The sequence below is a fragment of the Plectropomus leopardus genome, chromosome 2 (assembly GCF_026936395.1).
Source record: "Plectropomus leopardus strain MGB_pleo_1.0 chromosome 2, ASM2693639v1, whole genome shotgun sequence".
Classification (NCBI taxonomy): Eukaryota; Metazoa; Chordata; class Actinopteri; order Perciformes; family Serranidae; genus Plectropomus; species Plectropomus leopardus.
Window position 1 is genome coordinate 12,422,501 of NC_142177.1, and position 19,142 is coordinate 12,441,642.

Here is a 19,142-nt window from a genome sequence, read left to right on the forward strand (position 1 = left end):
TTTTTTTTAATTTTGCTTCTGCAAGAAATTTAATACACATGATGCGAATTTTTTTAAAAGAGCCTTATATGATGTTCATTAGATGGACCCATCTATACCTCCTTTTATGCAGAGGTCGTGCTAAAGTCCCCTCTTTATTCCTCCTTTGCATTTTTACACAGAGCAAAACAACGGCAGCATCATTCCGTTCCAGTGTGTGATTATAGACAAAGTCACGGCATCCCAGAATCAAACGATACTTTACAGGTCTAACATGTACCAACTACAGCTTCAGTCTCTAGTGTGACATTTACCATACGCATCAGCAGCACTTATTAATGAATAACAATAGCATTAACAGGAAATAACAATCACTAACCATCTCAGTTAAATGGCAGCTGATCTCATCCTCTGCTCAGAGGGTAAGAAGCTCCTGAATCCTAATTTGTGGACATTTAAGGCCTCTGTTTTTATTCTTTAACTCAACAGCTAAATGCTGCTAGCTGTTTTTTAAATCTCCTGAGGTGGGTCACACACATGACATGCAATAATAAGACGCCATCAAAACTTCACACCCATCCTGCCTGTTGTCCTGTTATTACCTCTTGTGGCAGCTTAAAGGCGAGACAACAAAGTACCTCCATTCAGTGATTTATAAACTGTGTGCCGAGGCAGCATAATGGTGCAATATTCCTACCATAAGCAGGTAGACTCAAAGGAGACTTTGATTCAAAGGTTTCCTACATATGGCTGAGCTCGCAGCTAGCGGTGCTAACAGCGCAAACAGCACTAACAAGAGCAACGTGCTGGCAGAGCCAACGGTTTTAACAGGGGAGGAACCGTACGGGTGTGCACTACACTTCTGCAACGACACAGCCCCATTATCAGCAGAAGTTTTATTAGCAGTAGCTGTATTAGTTCAGTGCACAGCAGCAGTGATTACAATAGCTAGACTGTGGAATACACACACGACGTACATGCACAGCTAGACTGTCCAACAACAATTGATTGATCCAACAACAGAGAAGCTCAGATCATAACATACACACATGCTCCTGACTTCATCCTCTGCTCAGGACGTCATTGCTCCACTATATCTTTACACACAGATAGTGGTTTACAATTACTGGACTCAAATTTCATGAGTGCATTATTAAATGGGCTTTTGTAAACAACAAAAGCAAAAAAAAGCTGTGAAAAAAAGGTAGTGTTTTAGCATAAGTATCAACAATAATAACGACTGAGCCATATCAGGTTAAACTAAATTAAAAACATGACCTTTTTTTTATATCTTTTTAGACTTTTTTGACTCTCAAATCAAGAACATTTAGCAGAGGAGTAGCTGCTTTTAAAAATATAGTGCAGAAAAATATTACACATTGAAAAATACAGAGAAAATGTAAAGACGGTGAATGCAGATGATGCACATACAATACAAACACCAATACACACACACACACACACACACCTCCTCCTCTGATTGCACCAGTCTGGAGGTGACTCCAGTGGTGTAGATGCTGCCACTGCTGTCTTCATGAATCTTAATGTTGGATTTCCTGCTCCGACTCTCCGGATCTCTGGCTCCGTCAAACAAGTCCAGGATCTCTTCGTTGTACAACTGCAATAAACAGAAGCCACAAACACATATGCATCAATGCATAATGTATACACACCATGTTCTACAGCAATACTCATAACATAACCTTTAAACATAACAAGCAGATTTTCATATGCTCACAGCTGTGCTTCTTATTTACACACACAGGTCAAAGGAATGACCTCTCAGAAACCAATGAGGGCAAGGGCCACAGAGGTCAGCTGAGAGCTCAGCTGTTCCCACCTACTGTCAAACACACACTCACACACACACACACTCACATGCATCTGTTTAGCATCAGCAGAGATAACCTTTGACCTCAAAAAACGCTCAATAAACACACTAACAAGAGAAGGCGAGACAGACAGGAATAAGAAAGAACAAAGAAACAGCTATAGGGAAAAATCATTTTGTAAAGCTCATTAATGTAATCAAATCACACACACACACACACACACACACACACACACACACACACACACACACACACACACACACACACACACACACACACACACACGTATATATACATTCGTCTACCCCCAGAGACAACTTAAACATTTGCCTGCCAAAAACCTCTGGAGGAAATAATTACTTGTCATATTATCTCATTGCTCCTACACAAGCATCCTTGCCTCCCTCTTATCCCTCGCTCTTATCCATCGTCTACCCCACAGTGATGAGGAATAATGTCAGAGGTAATGGCCAACATTAATCAGGACCAACAAAGCACAAGCAGGCATTCCTGCCCATCTGTCATTGGGCTGTCACTTCCTGTTTGTGGAAGAGGGGGCTGATCCTCTCGCCTCCCTGTTTTGTCCCATCTGGTTAGAGTTAATATAGACCAATATCCAGCACATACACACACACACACACACACACACACACACACACACTGCATTCTAAATGTGAGATCAAGAGCGGCTCTACATCTACATCCATGCACATGTAGTCGTGTGTGTCGCCCACCTCAAGGAACTGGGCGCTGACTTTAAACTCGGGTGGCTGGCTGCCGGCCTCCTGAGCGCGCACCCTCCTGTTCTTGATTCCCTCAAACAGCTGGTGCACGGCCCGCGGGATGATGCCCTGCTCCTGCTGGCCCAGGCTCACATCGAAGCCTGTCCCCATGGTGTAGGTCTTCCCCGAGCCCGTCTGAAACACATTGCACATTGACATCCCATTTTACTGTGTGCTCAAGCATCAAACATCTAACACTTACGTGGCAGAAATATGTTTTTAAGTGCATGTAGTAGCAATAAATTGATTTTTAGTTAACTGTTTGTTGAGATGTGTGTTTGTGAGCCAACCCATTTCTGTCAGGTCATTTGTCAGATTTTTAGGGGGCTAACAGAGATTATAAATTCACAGCAAAATGGCCATGTCATTACCAGTTTTTTTTTATAAAGACTTCACACATAAAGAGATATTTCAGTATAAAAGTGCACAATAAAACATAAGATCAGTAAATTAAATAATATATTACTTATAAAAGATTCAATTTTAGAGTGGAGAACTACATTGGTAGATAGTATGATTGTAAAAGACCGTGTATTTCATAAATGCTGTTTCATGATCCACTGCTTAGCGTAATATTAATTTGCAACTTCAGGCTTAGAATCAAAACATATATTGCTTTCCAAGGAAGTCACGGAAATCTGGATTACATACTCATTGGTATTAACTTTACTGCGTGTTTAAAGGGACATTTCACTCCAAAAGCAAAAATACATATTTCTCACTTTTACCTGTAGAGCTATGTATCGATTGTTTTGGGATGAGTTGCTGATTGATGGAGGTATTGGCCATAGAGATGTCTGCCTTCTCTAAAATATAATGGAACTAGATAGCATTGGCTTGTAGTACAGCAAAATGCATTTGAAAAACTCAATAACAATGTCTCTGTGTTTCCAGAAGTCACAACTGAAGGTAATCCATAGACCTTGTTGTGAGCAGTTTCAAGTAGAAATATTTATTTTTTTTGTCAACAGAACTACAACCACAAACTGCATCACTGTGCTGAAGGAGTTCTATTATTCAAGAGAAGACAGATATCTCTCAAAACACTTGGCAACTCACACCAAAACAATCCAGACTGATAAACAGCACTACTAGTAAGAAGATTAATATAAGCTTTGGTTTTGGAGTGAACTGTCCCATTAAGATGTGTTTACGTTTGCTATCGGTTCCTTACATTATCAGATTTGGTTGCTCAGGTTGCTCTTTGGTTTTTTATTTATTTACTTCTTACTTTTTAAAACCCAGGATCATATCAAAAATAAAGAGGTAATTTACAACAAATGCTAATGCACTCTATTCTATCAATATATATCGTTTAAAGTCCCCAAGATCATAACCAAAGCCTCGGTGTCGTACCTGACCGTAAGCAAACACGGTGGCGTTGTAGCCCTCGAAGCAGCCCTCGATGAGCTTGTACACGCAGGCCTGGTAGATGTTCTGCTGCTCTGTCTCGATGTCAAATACAAAGTCATAGGTAAAGGCCTTGTCTTTACCCAGAAGGACTTGTGGTTCTCCAGGTGTGACCAGCGTGCACACATGGCAGCCCTCTATCTTCTCCTTGGCCATCTGAGGACGAATCCTGAGAGAAGAGACGAAAAGAAGAGAGACAGTCAGCGAATGGATAAAAATATACCAGAGATCAAAACTGTAAAGCGGGTGTCAATGACTGCATGATTCAGCTTGAAATGTTTTCATCTGTTTCTGCACTATGGAAATAAAGCATGACAATGTGATTCACACATTACACAGGCTCTGCTTAGACCTCATGATCATTTCAAATGGAAACACTTTCAGTGGAATAATGGAAACGTTCACATCTAAGCCAGGGCTGCAAAGTAATATCTTTTATAAAAACTTGAAGGACACTTGGGAGGCAGCAGACCTCTGCCATATTCAAATGTCCTTTCACACAATGTTATTGAAAGTGAGAAATATTTAGTGTAAACACCCCATGATTCAAAGTTGCCCCCAAATTTAATGGTTTCTTCCATGACCTGTGCAACATTTTGCCACCAAGAAAATTGGGCTGCTAGTTTTTCTTTAATCCTGCTAACAACAAAACCAACAAATAAACTGACCCAAATATATAACCTCCTTGGCAGAGGTAAAATTATGACCTTATAAACACCATATGCTTTGTTACAGTGGACATTTAATCAAAGAAGAATTCAACCTAATTTGTATTCTGTCCCCTACTGTTTCCAGGATATCCACCTTACGGGTATTTTGAAACTTTTAGCTTACCATGAAATTGTCAATCCAATCGTACTACATGTTGTGAGTGTTTGACACTTGGTTTTTAGAGAAATATTCCTTTAAACTCTGGTTGTCACCATTTACGCAAGACTTGAGTCTGCAAACATAAATCAAAATCCACAAAATTATACCAAAATTGTATACCTTCAGTTTATTAAAAGCGTTTTCCACCAATATAGCATAGTGCTTCTACAACCTATCCTAGACCCCTGATGATCCATAAAATACAGGATCAATATTGATACAGCAGGACAATAGATATATTATTTTAGATTTCATACTTTGTCACAAATTACCCACAATGCAACAATTTTCTTAACTGTGCAGATTCAGGTGGTTTTTTTCTAGTAATGGCCAATACAGTCTCAAGACACTAGCCTTATGCAGAGATGAGGAGCAGACTATTTCTTTCTAACTCATAACCCTTAGATAGTATTCAGGCCCAAATAACACTAACTCCAGAAACACCACTTAACGAAATGTATTCAACTTTGTGCAGCTCCCTCTAGAGCAGCAAAAGCCTTATAAAATTTTTTTTCATACAAATCATCTTTTTTTCACATTTTGTGTACGTTTTTTTTTCCCGCATGGGCAGTATAATGCCAAACATACTCCCCAAAATCATTTGAGTTCCCCTTTAAAAGTTGTTAACGGCTTAGCCAAAGCGCTGTACATTTTTATATCTCTTTGGCCGCCTTATTAAAAGTGTCTGCTATTGAGAAGAGGAGAATGCATATGGTTGAGTGGGCTAGAACATCTAACTAAATACTAATGTTAGAGAAACCATAACAATCCAAAACATTTAGTGGAGACACATTGACCCTGCTAAGAGTAGCTGTTGCCTTGGTAACAATGAATGAGGAACCAAATAAACAATGAAACTAACAGAAACCCACAAATACCCATTCATATCATGTGGTAAATGTGGTAAACCTTGGCCAGCAGCAGGCTCAAAGAGCTCAGTCAAATAACACGTGCTGTCGCCCATTCACACCTACCTAAAAACACAGCTTTAACCAAAAGGAGCATTAAAAACAAACCATCAGTTTGATTGACTGGTGGAAGAAAGTAGAGCTGACTGTGGTGTGACACGCAAAGGACAAACAACACATTCACACAACTTTATAGAGTGGAACTAAACAGAAATCTGTAACAGAAGAACAGCCCCGAGGACAAAGCTCATCCATAATCAACAGCACTTTTGTCTGTGCTCTTGATTTAGAAAGTCAGAGAACGTGAAGAAAATGAGTAATGAGGCATAAATTAAAAGGACACTTCTGAGAGAAACTAGTACAAGTAAGGCCACCGGTGATGATGTGGCAGACTTTGGCTGATAAGTCATCATCGGCTGTTAATCCTGCTGCTCGGGACTTGGAGTTCTGCTGGGCTTTCACCCTGACAGGTAGTTCACTGCAGTTAATTGCTTTCACCTGACACTCCAGTTGTAAAATAATCCGTGATTAGATGAGACTGAAGGAAAGCAGCCTGAACATCTTTGAACTCGGTGACAGAATGAGGGCCGAGTATTTAAATGTAGGATCATGTTAACTTGTTTGCCAGCAGAGCGGCGCGGAAAGCCTCGCAGGCAGGGCGGCCGATAAGAGGAGATGTAGCTGTTAAAGAAGTGACACTTTTTGCTTGCTTGTGCTGCAGCGCTGATTACTTCTAAAAAACAGAGGGTATACGCAATGCACATAAAACAGAAGATCTGTCACGCAGCACCACTGTTAATCTTGGGCTTTCAGAGGCACAATGTGGACACAGTGGGGAGGTAATCACTTTAAGCTGCGAAAAAAGCCGTGAGCCAGCAGTATCGGAGCACTGGGTCCACCTCTACACATGCTACCCCCCCCAGTTCAATCTTCAGGGGATGCAAATCAACTCCCCCGCACACACTGAGACTGCACCACAGACTCCCTATGGGATGCTGCAACAAAGACACACATGCTGTATACTGTGGAGTCATAAAAAAGCAAGCGAAATCCCCAACCACATGCAGCTGTTGTAGGGATAGTGGGAGCATCACAAAAACACACAGGCAATGACTCCAGAAACAAGTACTGTACACACACCTACTGTACTATCTTTACTTCACACATGGTTTTTCTTAAGCATGCATGAAGAACCACACCCACAATCTCTAGCACTCACAATAATCCTTTCACCACACGTTGTTATAGCGCTGCAGAAACACACACACAGAGCTGACAACAGCAATTTTTGGCCCTCGTTCAGGCCTTGAGGCGTCATTGAAGAGGGTCTTCCAGGAAGGAATTTAACACATTAGAATAGTCCAATTCAGCAGCACACTAACCCCCGACCACCTTATACTAAACAGCGGGGCACAGAAAGCAGCTTGCAGACAGATGAGTCCCTTTTATTGGTGGAGGTGACCTTGACATGGAGGTTAATGTATCTAAAACCACACATCGCACATGAGTGCTGTTTAAGCCAATTATTAACATAAAGTGGATATGGCAGGAGGAGGAGCGCACTGGCTCTGCACAATGGACTTATCAGGAGACCGAGCGTGCGTGCATGTGTGCGTGCATGTGTGCGTGCATGTGTGCGTGCATGTGTGCGTGCATGTGTGCAGCTGTATCACAAAAGGGTTTGTCATTCTTCTCTGCTCTTCCCTCTGTTTACACTCAATTTTGTCAGTCTCTTGTGTGCAATATTTATAGGTGAGAGCTGTCAGGGGTAACACTTGACAGCTGACACTTAATAGAAAGAGAATGGAAAAAGAAAGAAAGAAAGAAAGTAAGAAAGAAAGAAAGAAAGAAAGAAAGAAAGAAAGAAAGAAAGAAAGAAAGAAAGAAAGAAAGAAAGAACGTCAATTTACTCTGCGTCTCTATTAGACACCACATTTTGCAACCCTCAGTCCTTCTCCCATTAAGATAATTAACTTTTCATCAACACTCACAGTACAAAAAGAGCATCTCAGTAATAATACTATTTAATTTGGATTTGGCATGTTTCCCACATCAAGTAAATGCATTTCTGTTTCTATTGCTCCTCTGCTCTTATTGACCACTGACTGAGTTATTGGGGAGCCATAGCAGGATTCGTCTCTGCTGATGAATCTCGGGGACAGTACAGACACTTTGGTCTTCGCCAAATTATAATTTCTATGTCAGACCAACACAGCAATTTTGTTTTTGTTTTTCAGGGATTCAAGATATAGAAATACGAGGCAATTTCTGTGGGCTTGAGTTTTGCCAAGACCAGAACACTGCTGTATTTCAGTTTTTAGCCATACTAGCAGCAAGGATCTTGAGATGGTAATGTCTGTTCGTAGACTGGTCCACCACTTTACAGACTGCAGTCTACCAACAATGATAGAGAACCCCAGTAATGAATCCTAAAACCTGGAAATGGATTAACATTTCAGCATCTCCGGTTCCCTCATCTCAAAGTCAAAGGGGTTATTGAATGGGATTTCGGCTAGAAGCCTTAAATAAGGACTGTGGTTTACACAAGCTCAAGAGACTTTCACATTTTGTTGTAAAGTACATCAGTAAATACCCAACTCACAAAGCTTTTATGTGTCTTTAAATAAAGACTGTTGCTTACAAGTGGCTTAACTAGACTAAAGAACGCCATAACGCCAAACCACGCTGAACATGGCTTTACAGCCTCATGGTGGTGGTAACGTAACTGTTGTGTAGTTCATTTTAGCCCAGCAACAGCTTTTTACTTCTGCTGATTCCATTTAGGCTTCAAAAATCCTGAAAGTGGTGTTCATTTGTGACAATTATCTTTCCAAACAAAACATGTAGGTATCATAAGTGTATTTTTACTGCATTGCATATTTTCTGCAATGATCCATAATCTAATGATCATTGCAGATTCCCTCGTCTTTTTGACGAGGGAACCAAGGTGACGTTAGCTTCCAGGTTGGCGTTCAGAAAAACATCATTCCTGAGACACTCTACTGTAGAAACTGCAACTACATTGTTGTACAGACATTAATGGTCCTCAGAGGATGACACCTACAGACTCTGGTAATTCAGCAACATTATCAGGCCAAAGTTTTACTTCCAAATACCCCCAAAACTAATGAGTTGCAGTTTGTGTTTAGCTCCCACCTAATCTTTTAACTTAACTGCCAACTTAACATTAACATGTTAGCATGGTAACTGTCGGCATGTTAACAAGCTCATGTTGGCATTTAGCTCAAAGCAACCATGTGCAGGCTTTTAAACCTGCTAGCAGTGCTGGAGACTCTCAAGACATTATTTTATACAGAAAATGATCAAAAATATTGTAGAAGGACCACAAATGATAAAAATAACCATTGGCTGCTGCCCTATATATTCCATAATAAAAATATATGTGTCTAGATTTGGCACTCTACACGCTTCTTCTGAGTGCCTTCTCCATAATCACAGAGTAAAACATTCCCAAGACACGAGCGGCTGAATTCAGGAAAGTCTCGACAAGCTCTGCATCAAACGAGAATACACAAACACACACACACAACAAAGAGACAAAAAAAGCAACAATGACAGCCTGTCAGTGATCTACGGGGAGAAGAAATGGAGCAGCTATAAATAATCAATTCACACACATACACACACACACACACACACACACACACACCACAAACACACTATCACACCACGGCTCAGCTGGATGAACATTTAAGCCAGCTGCACCAACAAAAGATGGGATCCATAACATTGATTGGAACAAACATCCCTCTCTCTCTCTCTCACACACACACACACACACACACACACACACACACACACAATACATACAAAAATCCAGACCACACTCTCACTAAAGAACATTTAAGCTGCTAAAAATAGCCCATGACATCGCGATTAAATGTCTGTTTGAGACAGAGGCGAAGAGTGAAACACAGAGAAGCAGATTGTGGATCCCTGACGCGGCAAATTGAGGCGTCAAATTAATAGGAAAATGGATTAAATACCCTGGAGACTACACAAAGTCCCCGAATTAAGCAACAGAAACACACACACACACACACACACACACACACACACACACACAAAAAAAAAATTGTGTTCTTTATATACAAATTAATGCATAGATATCAGCAGGGTTTCTATATTCATTACCCCGTCTTTTGTTAAGGCCCCTAAACCTAGTTCTCTCTCTCTCACACACACACACACACACACACACACACACACACACACACACACACACACACACACACACACACACACACACACACACCAGAAACTCATTATCCATAAGCTCTAAGGGAATTCACTTATTACAATAATTATCAAACCCAATAGTGCTAATTAGGATTCATAATAAAACACAAACACAAACAAACACACACACAAACACATACCGAGTGATTGCCATGTCAGACCCAGATAGCTGCAAAAGTCATTGATGCGTGACTCGAGAGTGAAGTAATCTGCAACATGAGGGAGGCAGCGGACCTCTCTGAATACTGAACACAGTCCTCAAGACCTTCCTGACATTTACAGCAGCACACGCCAAAATGTAAAAGATGTCTTTCAAAATTTATCAAGCAAGGAAACAAACAGGGAAAAGCACCACACACACCAAAACCCCAAGAAATTTAAACCTCCAGTATATTATACCTCAGTCAGCAAAGCACTACAAAGCAAGAGTGGGTATGGATGGATTTAAATAGACAGGTGTATTAAATCAAGAAACATTCATAATTTTTCAGGAAGTTCTGTGTCCTGTCCTCAGGCATGTGAAAACAGCTGGTTATCCAACAACTGACATTAAGTGTCAGTGGGGCTCCATCATTCACACATCTAGCTCACATCACTAAACATACTGTGAGGCTCATGGTGAAGATGCTGCTGCCTCAGTGATAGATCAGAACCAGAGCAACCTCACTGAGCAGAATGAGGCGCTGATGCTCCCATAACGGGAATGCCCTGTTACATCCAGACGGGGTTAAGATTGTGTCCGTTTTGTGTTGCAAGTACAGGGAGCAATGGCTTATGGGGAAAAGAATATGGAAAGAAAAGAGTAGCGGAGCAAGATGTGATGCCAAATGTGTGGCTTGTGCAGGGATGAAATAAGTCTGCAGCATCAAATATCAAGATTTGTCAAGGATTGAATTTTAGCATCATACCTGTGTTCACATTTTCATCAGAGATCAAAGATCTGGTTCAGGAAATTAAACACTGTAAATTTTAGGCTTTATTTAAAATTTTGTATGTCTGCTTGTTTTAAGACAACATTAAGTATATTAAATATATATACTGTATATATATAAATATATATATATTTTTTTTTTTTAATATTTCACAAAAAAGTATCATTACAACATAATATTATAATATTACAAAATATTGAAATGATTTAGTTTTTTTAAGAGAAAAAAGTCCTGATTCTATGGAAAAAGTCATAATAATTCAATATAAAGATATCATTTTTTTTAAAAAAAAGTTAAATTTCTAGAAAATGTCATAAAAAGTTTTTTTCCTGAAAAAAGTCAGAAGTGAAAAATAACTCATTCATGGGTATACGAGGTATACGATTAAATTCTAAAGTGATTTGAACAACAGTCTATTAAACTGACGAATAGTAAGAAAAGTATGGTATGTTACTGCAAAGGATTTTGGAATTACTGTGAAAAAAAGCCTTTTCTGATATGAAGGAACCATTTCATTAGTACCACAATATTTTCACTTTGGACACACACTAACACACTATGTATTCTTACAGAAACAGAGAGTCTCAGTCTAGTTTCCAGTTTTTTTCCTTCAGCTGGCAAACTTTACGACGGTCAGTTTCCTTGGGAACTGCACACACTGCTCGGGGACTCCTGATGTGCACTGGCTACATGTGTGTGTGTGTGTACACCAGTAAAATATAATGGCTTTCTAGTGGTGCGCAAATTGCAAATTACAAAATGCTAATGCTCCAAATGTACAGTAATCTTCACCCCAAACTCGACTGTTGACCTGCTATCCAATCATGATCAAGAAAACAGCCTGGACCAAATGCCAACAAGCCCAGAGTACCAATAAAATCAGCCCGCTGTGATCGCTGCCAATGACAGGGAGTGCCAGTAATGCCTCTGTGTGTGTGTGTGTGTGTGTGTGTGTGTGTGTGTGTGTGTGTGTGTGTGTGTGTGTGTGTGTGTGTGTGTGTGTGCATTATTTTGTGTGTGCTCATGCTCGTTCAACCTTCAAAGAAGAGTCCGGTGATAGCCAAAGAGCTCATTTCCCTAATGCAAACACTCCAGTAAAGACACAGTACACATACACATGAAGAGACAGAGTTAATGGTATTCTCTTGAGCTGTGAGTGTGTCAGAGCTCTGTTGTCTCTCCTCTGGCATTGAGCCAGCGGAGGAAGCCAGCCGCTGCGTCCACATTTCCTTTAACACTGTTCATTTTTCACACAACAACATCAAGTTTCTGAATCAAGAATTATTCCATCGCTTCTCCCTCCCTCTCTCCATGTTATTTATTATCTTTTTAGCTTTATCAACCCGGAACAGGAAAAAGTAATTTGTCTCTCCTTTTGTTTCTGCGCTCTTGTCCTCTTCCTCACACCTCTGCCTGCTTCGTAGCCCTCCCACAGTTTGTTGCCAGTGAAAACAAGACTACCGGCACAAAAGCTTGAATGGCAGAAGCAGCAGAGGGGCCTGTTCCATTTCCTCTTTCTCTTGATAACAAGCAAAGACTAATGTGGACTTTTTACTCGCCACCTCGCTTCCTCTCCCTCTGCTGCTCTTTCCATCAATCGATCAAATATCATAACGGAAAAACACGTATCAAACACAACATTCGGTGTGACTCAACACATTGTGTCTGTTTCCTAACAACGGTTTTGAATGCAAACACAGTCACTCCCCCTTCCACCCATCAGGCGGCAGATCTAATAACTGTTGACAGACGACTCAACAGTCAGTCCTCCATCCAGGAAAGGTTGTGCTGACAGGTAGAGAATAAAAGCTCCACAGGTGACTAACGGGGCTGTGAGGACACTGATCAGTGCAGCATGGGAGTAGAAAAGCATGTTTGCACAATAAAGCCTGTATAATGAGGCTGTGAATTAAAATTGATTTTGTGCTTTTAGGATCAGGTTTTAGGAAGCAGGGAGTGTACTCATCTCAGATCAAGTCTCCGAAGATCCTCCCATTCGTGAGGATCAGAGGCCGGACTGCTCTGATTGATGAGGGACAGCAGACAGTTCTTTTTGTTTCCTTCCCCCTGTCCCATATTTTACCTCTCAGTTATGTTTTTCCAAACAAAGCCAGACACACATTCATTCTTCTTATTCATGTCACATTAATATGGATGTGTGAAGCAGACGAATGCAGTCAAGCAGCGCTTCTGTTGATGGGAGCGAGTGTCTGCCTTCAAAAGAGTGATTTTCCATATGCAGTGAAGATATCGGCACCGACAGCAGTAAAGCAGCAATAATCTTTTGTTTTAACGTTCTCAATCGTTACAGTTGCTGTTTTATATGAAAAGAGTAGTCTGACTCACAGGCTGTAGTATGTGTACATAAGCCTGCCACCGGCCGCCCGTCTCAGACAGAATTCTCCTCCCCTACCGCTATTTGCATGCTATCCTGTTCAAAATTCCTGTCACTGCATGAAAGTCTCGCCACACCTTTTTCCACGCGTCTTTTACTACAACCTCTGAGCTATTAACCTATACACGAAAACATCTTTTAATGTTTTATATGGTGTTTTCTTTTGCAGGGATTTAGGTGTTTTTTTTTTAAGATTAATTTTTTGGGTTGTTTTCAGCTATTACATAGGGGAAAGGTAAATGAAAAGGGGGAGAAAAAGTGTGGACGCCATGCAGCAAAGGGCCGTGGATCGTACACGAGCCCTTTTGCTATATTGGTTGCACACTCTACCAGGTGCAAGGACTCACCTCTCTATGTGCAAATGTTCAACCAAAAGAGGTACTCTCCCGATGCTATTTTACAAAAGCAACACCACAGCATACTGGGCTTAGCGCTGCCAAAGATGATTGTGATTGGTTTGAGGAAATACAAACAACCCACTTTGTGGGTACTTATGATGGGTTCAGTCAGACCTTTCTCTGGCCCTAACACAGCGCCAAAACTAAGTGTGGAGCTAGGTCTTTCTATGCGAGATTATGGAAAGACTGGTTTGTCGTGATGAAACTACAGATAATCATCACCTGACTGTGCAGACTCCCTAAGGTCACTATTATACCAACTTTCAGCTCCTGCTTTGGTTTTACGACCTGTGACTTCACTGTTTTGGTTCAGTCCGTAACTTCGCCAAGTTTCCAGTTGCACATTCAGCTGTTTTCAGTGAAAAAGCTCTGATAAATCTGTGCACTGCCTGCTCAGCGTCAAACGGCAGACAAAGCAACTAGCAAGTAAACAAATGGCTCATTTAGCAACTAAAGAGACAGATATTCCCCTCGGGAGCTGGTGGAGACCAAAACAGAGCCAAAAGAGGAGAGGATACAGGATGAACACAAACATAATCTCTGCACCACTGCTTGTGGTAATATTTGATTGCCAAAATACGATTGCTTTGGTGCTAACGTGTGCTCGAAAGACTAGAATTTTATTTATAGATCAGCAGATGCACTGCAACTGCATCCTAAAACACTGTCCTATACTGATGCCCCGCTCTCTCCTCCCTCTTCCACACAGTCCAACAAAGTAGGAGGTGGTGAGACCCAATATCCCCCTGTTGTCATCTCACTCTTTATTAACCACTTAGCGTAGAGACAAGTGTAAAAGCTGTCATCATATCCCCTCTCATATTCTGCCTCTCTCACACACCTCATTTCCTTTGTGTAATGATTGTTGGTACTCATGCAGTGGCCACTGACTCCTAAATACTGAACCAGCAGTGTCCATTACACAATATTGTCTAACAGCTCATTATCAGTGCAAAATATCGTCTACAGTGGGAGAAGGTTGACTGGCAGGAGGAACCTCTGACTTTTTATCATTAAACAAATGGATGCCAGCCTCATGCTTTTATGTTATTAAGTCCTTCAGATTGAGAACACAGCTTGACAAGAACAAACACTGTCACCACCAACAAAAACCTTCACTGCAGGTCAAAGCCAGCGTTAATTATTCTTTTGAACAACATTAAGTGCGCTAAAAAGTGTTCTCCTCTATTTCCAAGCATGTTGTTGCCTGTCGGTGGTAGGCAAGTGGTTTTCCAAACTGCTCCAGGATGCATCCCTGCTGACTTCTCCGCACCACAGCCAAACCACACTGTCAGCTGATGGGGTGTTGGCTCCCCATACACACAGCAGGCCTGATTTCTCATAAATCTTAATGGCACTTAGCTATTACAGCAGAGGCTCCTTTTTATCAGACAAGTCACTGAAATTGATCTTAAAATGAACATAAATATAAAACTGTTTCTTGAACTGCTGCCAAACTTGAAGCTGTGCATACTTATGGGTTGTAAATGAACAGAAACTAACAGTCGCCAATGAAACACTGTTGAAGAAGCTCATCTACAGTCATATTACACACAATACAGTCATGTTAAATGCCATCAGGTCAGTGAAACACATTTTTACGATGAATCCTCAAAGTTCCTCTTATCCTACTTCTGTTTAACCACACACACTGAGTAAGATGACATGAGCATTGAGTTTACAACCTGATAAAGACCAAATACAAGCTACACGTGATATAAACTTCATAAAAATCACAGCCTTGTAGTGTTAAAGCAGAAATGACTTTCCCTTCTGAAAGAGATTAAATTCATGCAACCAGCCCAACAGAGATTACATAAACAACAGCACAGCGTCTCCATCTGGTTCTGTTCTGTTTGCTTGCACCATACCTCCGATTAGTGCTTCATCATTGTCAGAGTTCAGATTAGGATTAACCCAACTGGTACAGCCATGTGTGTGCATGAGTATGCACACCACAGACAGTGATGTTATACAAAGCTTTTTAGGTATGAGATTTTTTAAATAGTTATTTTTTCCTCAGAGACCAAGAGAAAGACAAACAATGATAGTAAAATGTCAGTATGGCAAGCATTCATAAAGAGTTGGTTAGTCATATTGTCTTGAAAGCAAATATTTTAGATTTTAAACTACTTTTACCAACCCGCAATTAAACCAGTCAAGTTGCATTTACAGTTTACATCCATGTCTGTGAGGACAGTTTTGCCTCACACACACACACACACACACACACACACACACACACACATCTTCCCCACAGCAGCGAGCACAGTTTCAAAGTGAGTGTCTACGATGAGTGTCACCAATTCAGTGTCCCACCAAACATCCCCCCTTCTGTTCCTGAATTATGAAACTGCGTAATGGGCAGAAAAGTGTTTTTGCTGGACATCATGATGTCACAGTGAAGTTGACCTTTAACCTTCTGGATATAAGATATCATCATCAATTTGTATCATCATATTATTATTGTATATTTTATATCCTATCCTAAGAATGAGTGACAGTGACTTATGACCACCAAAATTGAATTGGTTCATCATTGAGTCCAAGTAGACATTTGCACCAAAATTTTTTTAAAAAATCCCCCAAAGTGTCCCTGACATATTGCATTCACAAGAATGATATGGCTAGCAAGACAACCCGAAAACATAATGCCACTAGCCACAGCTATTGCCAGTGTGGAGGCATAAAAATCAAAGTCCTTTTCAAGATTAGAAAGAGTCCAGCTGAACTAAATGCCTTGTGTATTTTCTCTCTTAGACTTGCTGTGACAAAGCCAGCTGTGCTCTTATCACAGTCAATGAGAGCATGTCATGTAGCCATAGCAACCGGGACAAGATAACTCAGCAGATACTCTGATTTCCAGATATTCAAGAACTTTACAAAAGTGGTAAAAATACTTCCCAAAAATACTATTCTTGTTGGAAACCTGCACACACTGCTAACACCTCTTAATGGAATAGACATGTTCTGGGATTTTTCACAGAAATGAGGGGAAAGAGAAATGGGCAACAAAGGTCCCCGACCGGACTCAAATCATGATCAGCATCTTGAACCTCTTTAGGAGAACCTTTCAGGGTGTCTTTTGAAGTGTCCTGACAACAAGTGGTAGCAGCCTTTGTAACACTGTACACCCGATACAAAAGTGCTGAAAAGCTGTCGAGGTGGAGTTCATTAACGCTCTTTGAACCATTTATCTCTGCTGTTGCTCTCTGACTGTATTTCAACTCTTAAAAAAGACGCACAAATAGAAAGACAGAGGGAACAAGAGGAAGGGGAAAATGAGAACAAGGGTGGGGGGATACTATTGCAATTCATGAAGATTGTCACGTTTGACATGAAAAGCCTGAGAACGCAGGAAATTGGCTTGGCCTATTTTGGGTTAGGAGCTCTGGGCATATCAGTGACTGTGGGATGAAATCAGAGAGGCCCAGAGGTGCAGCGATGGATGGAGGGGAGGCAGACCAGTGGCTGTTAAGGTCAAAAACTGGGAGAAAAACCATTTAACAAAACCAGCAACAGAGCAGAATAAATGTGAGGAAGTGCATTTGTTTCAAGGTCAGGTGATCAGTAGATTGTCAAGCAAATTAACTGACAAGACTCACAAAGGGATTATTTTAATCATTTGTACTATGGACGAACTTTAGAATATGTTAGATCTTAAAAAAGAAATGCATGGATATTTATTCTACTAAAGTGGGAATTTCCTTCATGTAATATAAAATTATGTTTCACAGTGTTAAACTGAGAAAAGATATTATGAAACTATTGTAATATCAATTAATTAATATCAATTTTTACATTCTATATATCCAGCTAAGCTGGTAGCTCTGTGAAGTCATTATTGAGTGCAGTACTACCTTGAGTCAAATGCTAACAGTTATAATGCATGCCATGCTCTCAATGTTAGTGTATTGTTGTGCTAACATTTGTTAATGAGTAGAAAATACAGCTGAGGGCTGAAGGGAATTTCATTCGTTTTTAAAGGGTTTTGGTTATAAACTAAAGTATTCCACAAATAAAATTTTTCAGCCAACGATATCGCTTCAATAAAAGTTGGCCAGATTTATTACAGTTCATCTTGAGGGGGACATGAATGTGTGTGCAGTCATTTAAATCCATCCAATAGTTGTTGAGATATTTCATTAAAAGCCAAAAATGCCGACCTCAGTGTGGCACTAGGGGAAAAATCTGAGGATAATTTGAGTCAGTAATATTCATCCTCTGGGAACCACGAACGTCTAGACAGAGTTTAATGGTTATACATCCAATATCTGTTATGATATTTCAGTCTGGACCAAAAAGATGGGCTGACAGACTGACCAACAACAAGTCAACTGTTCTGGTGGGTTGGTTGGGAGCTGAACTCTGTACTTTTAAGCATACTGACTGAATTACGTCAGGACAGCCGAGTACTACTTAGGTGTACTTGCCCTGAAGCACCCTGAAGCCGGTCAGGGAGCTGCGCTGTCGCTCCGCTGGGTTCCATGTGATTCAAAACTATTACTGCACCACCAATCTGCTGCAATAGTTTCAGCGTGTGGCTTATTTTCTTTTCTTTATTATATTAGAAACAGTATCACTGGTAGATTACAGAGACAGAGGATTAACTCTGTGTGATCAGAAAAGAGCGGAGAAGCAGAACTGCATTTTAGTCTTCTATGTCACCTCTGCAGCTTCTTAAAAAATGACTTTTTTGTCATAAAAGAAAAAGTACCAAAAAATAAGTACCAAAGAAAGATACTGTTGGGTGCCAGTACCGATTTGCTGGTATGCTGGTTTTGGTTTAAATGTGAGCAGTGGTCAACCTTAAGGAGCTCATTGAAATATATAACATTTCTATGTGAAAATACCTGTATATATTTTCTGTATAGTGGGCTATACTATCAAATATGTTTCCAGATAAGTGTATTCACAAACATCATGAGCATTTATAGTAAGTGTTTCACATCCCAATTAGTCAATGCATTTTTTTTTTTTGGCTGAGAAATTAAGATTTCAAATTGCAATTCCTCGCCTTTCATTAAACGTATTAGTGCTAATGAACATCTTCCTGTAGCTTACAGCTTTCATTAATTAAAGCCTATTTATCAAACAGTAACTGTAATATCAACTGCCTCCATAAAACGCAAGCAGTGCAGCTGAAAGGCTCCATTTTTGATTATTGAGCTACAGTCGGCATTTCTGTCCCGCCACCCATTTAATCAGTCCTCCCATTGATTTCCTGGATCAGCTGTCTGCTGTGATTCCGCACATAAAACCATCAACTGTCTCTCTCCCTCCCATCGAGCTTCTCATCTCTCTGTCTCTATCCATCACAATCCATCAGAGACACCTTTCACTTCACATCTATGCCATGCTCTTATAGTGATCAGT

General features: G+C 40.5%; 1 protein-coding gene across 6 annotated transcripts in view; it reads right to left on the reverse strand.

The window, feature by feature from the left end:
- The window catches only part of kif21b (kinesin family member 21B), an 85,384-nt gene that overhangs the window by 51,557 nt on the left and 14,685 nt on the right, over positions 1 to 19,142 (reverse strand). For all 6 annotated transcript variants that reach the window (XM_088085319.1, XM_088085324.1, XM_088085347.1 and 3 more), the window contains exons 2-4: positions 3,950 to 4,172; positions 2,546 to 2,728; positions 1,448 to 1,597 (exon numbers count right to left, since the gene is read on the reverse strand). In XM_088085319.1, coding sequence (XP_087941445.1) covers positions 1,448 to 1,597; positions 2,546 to 2,728; positions 3,950 to 4,172 — 556 coding nt within the window. The remainder of the gene's footprint in view (positions 1 to 1,447; positions 1,598 to 2,545; positions 2,729 to 3,949; positions 4,173 to 19,142) is intronic.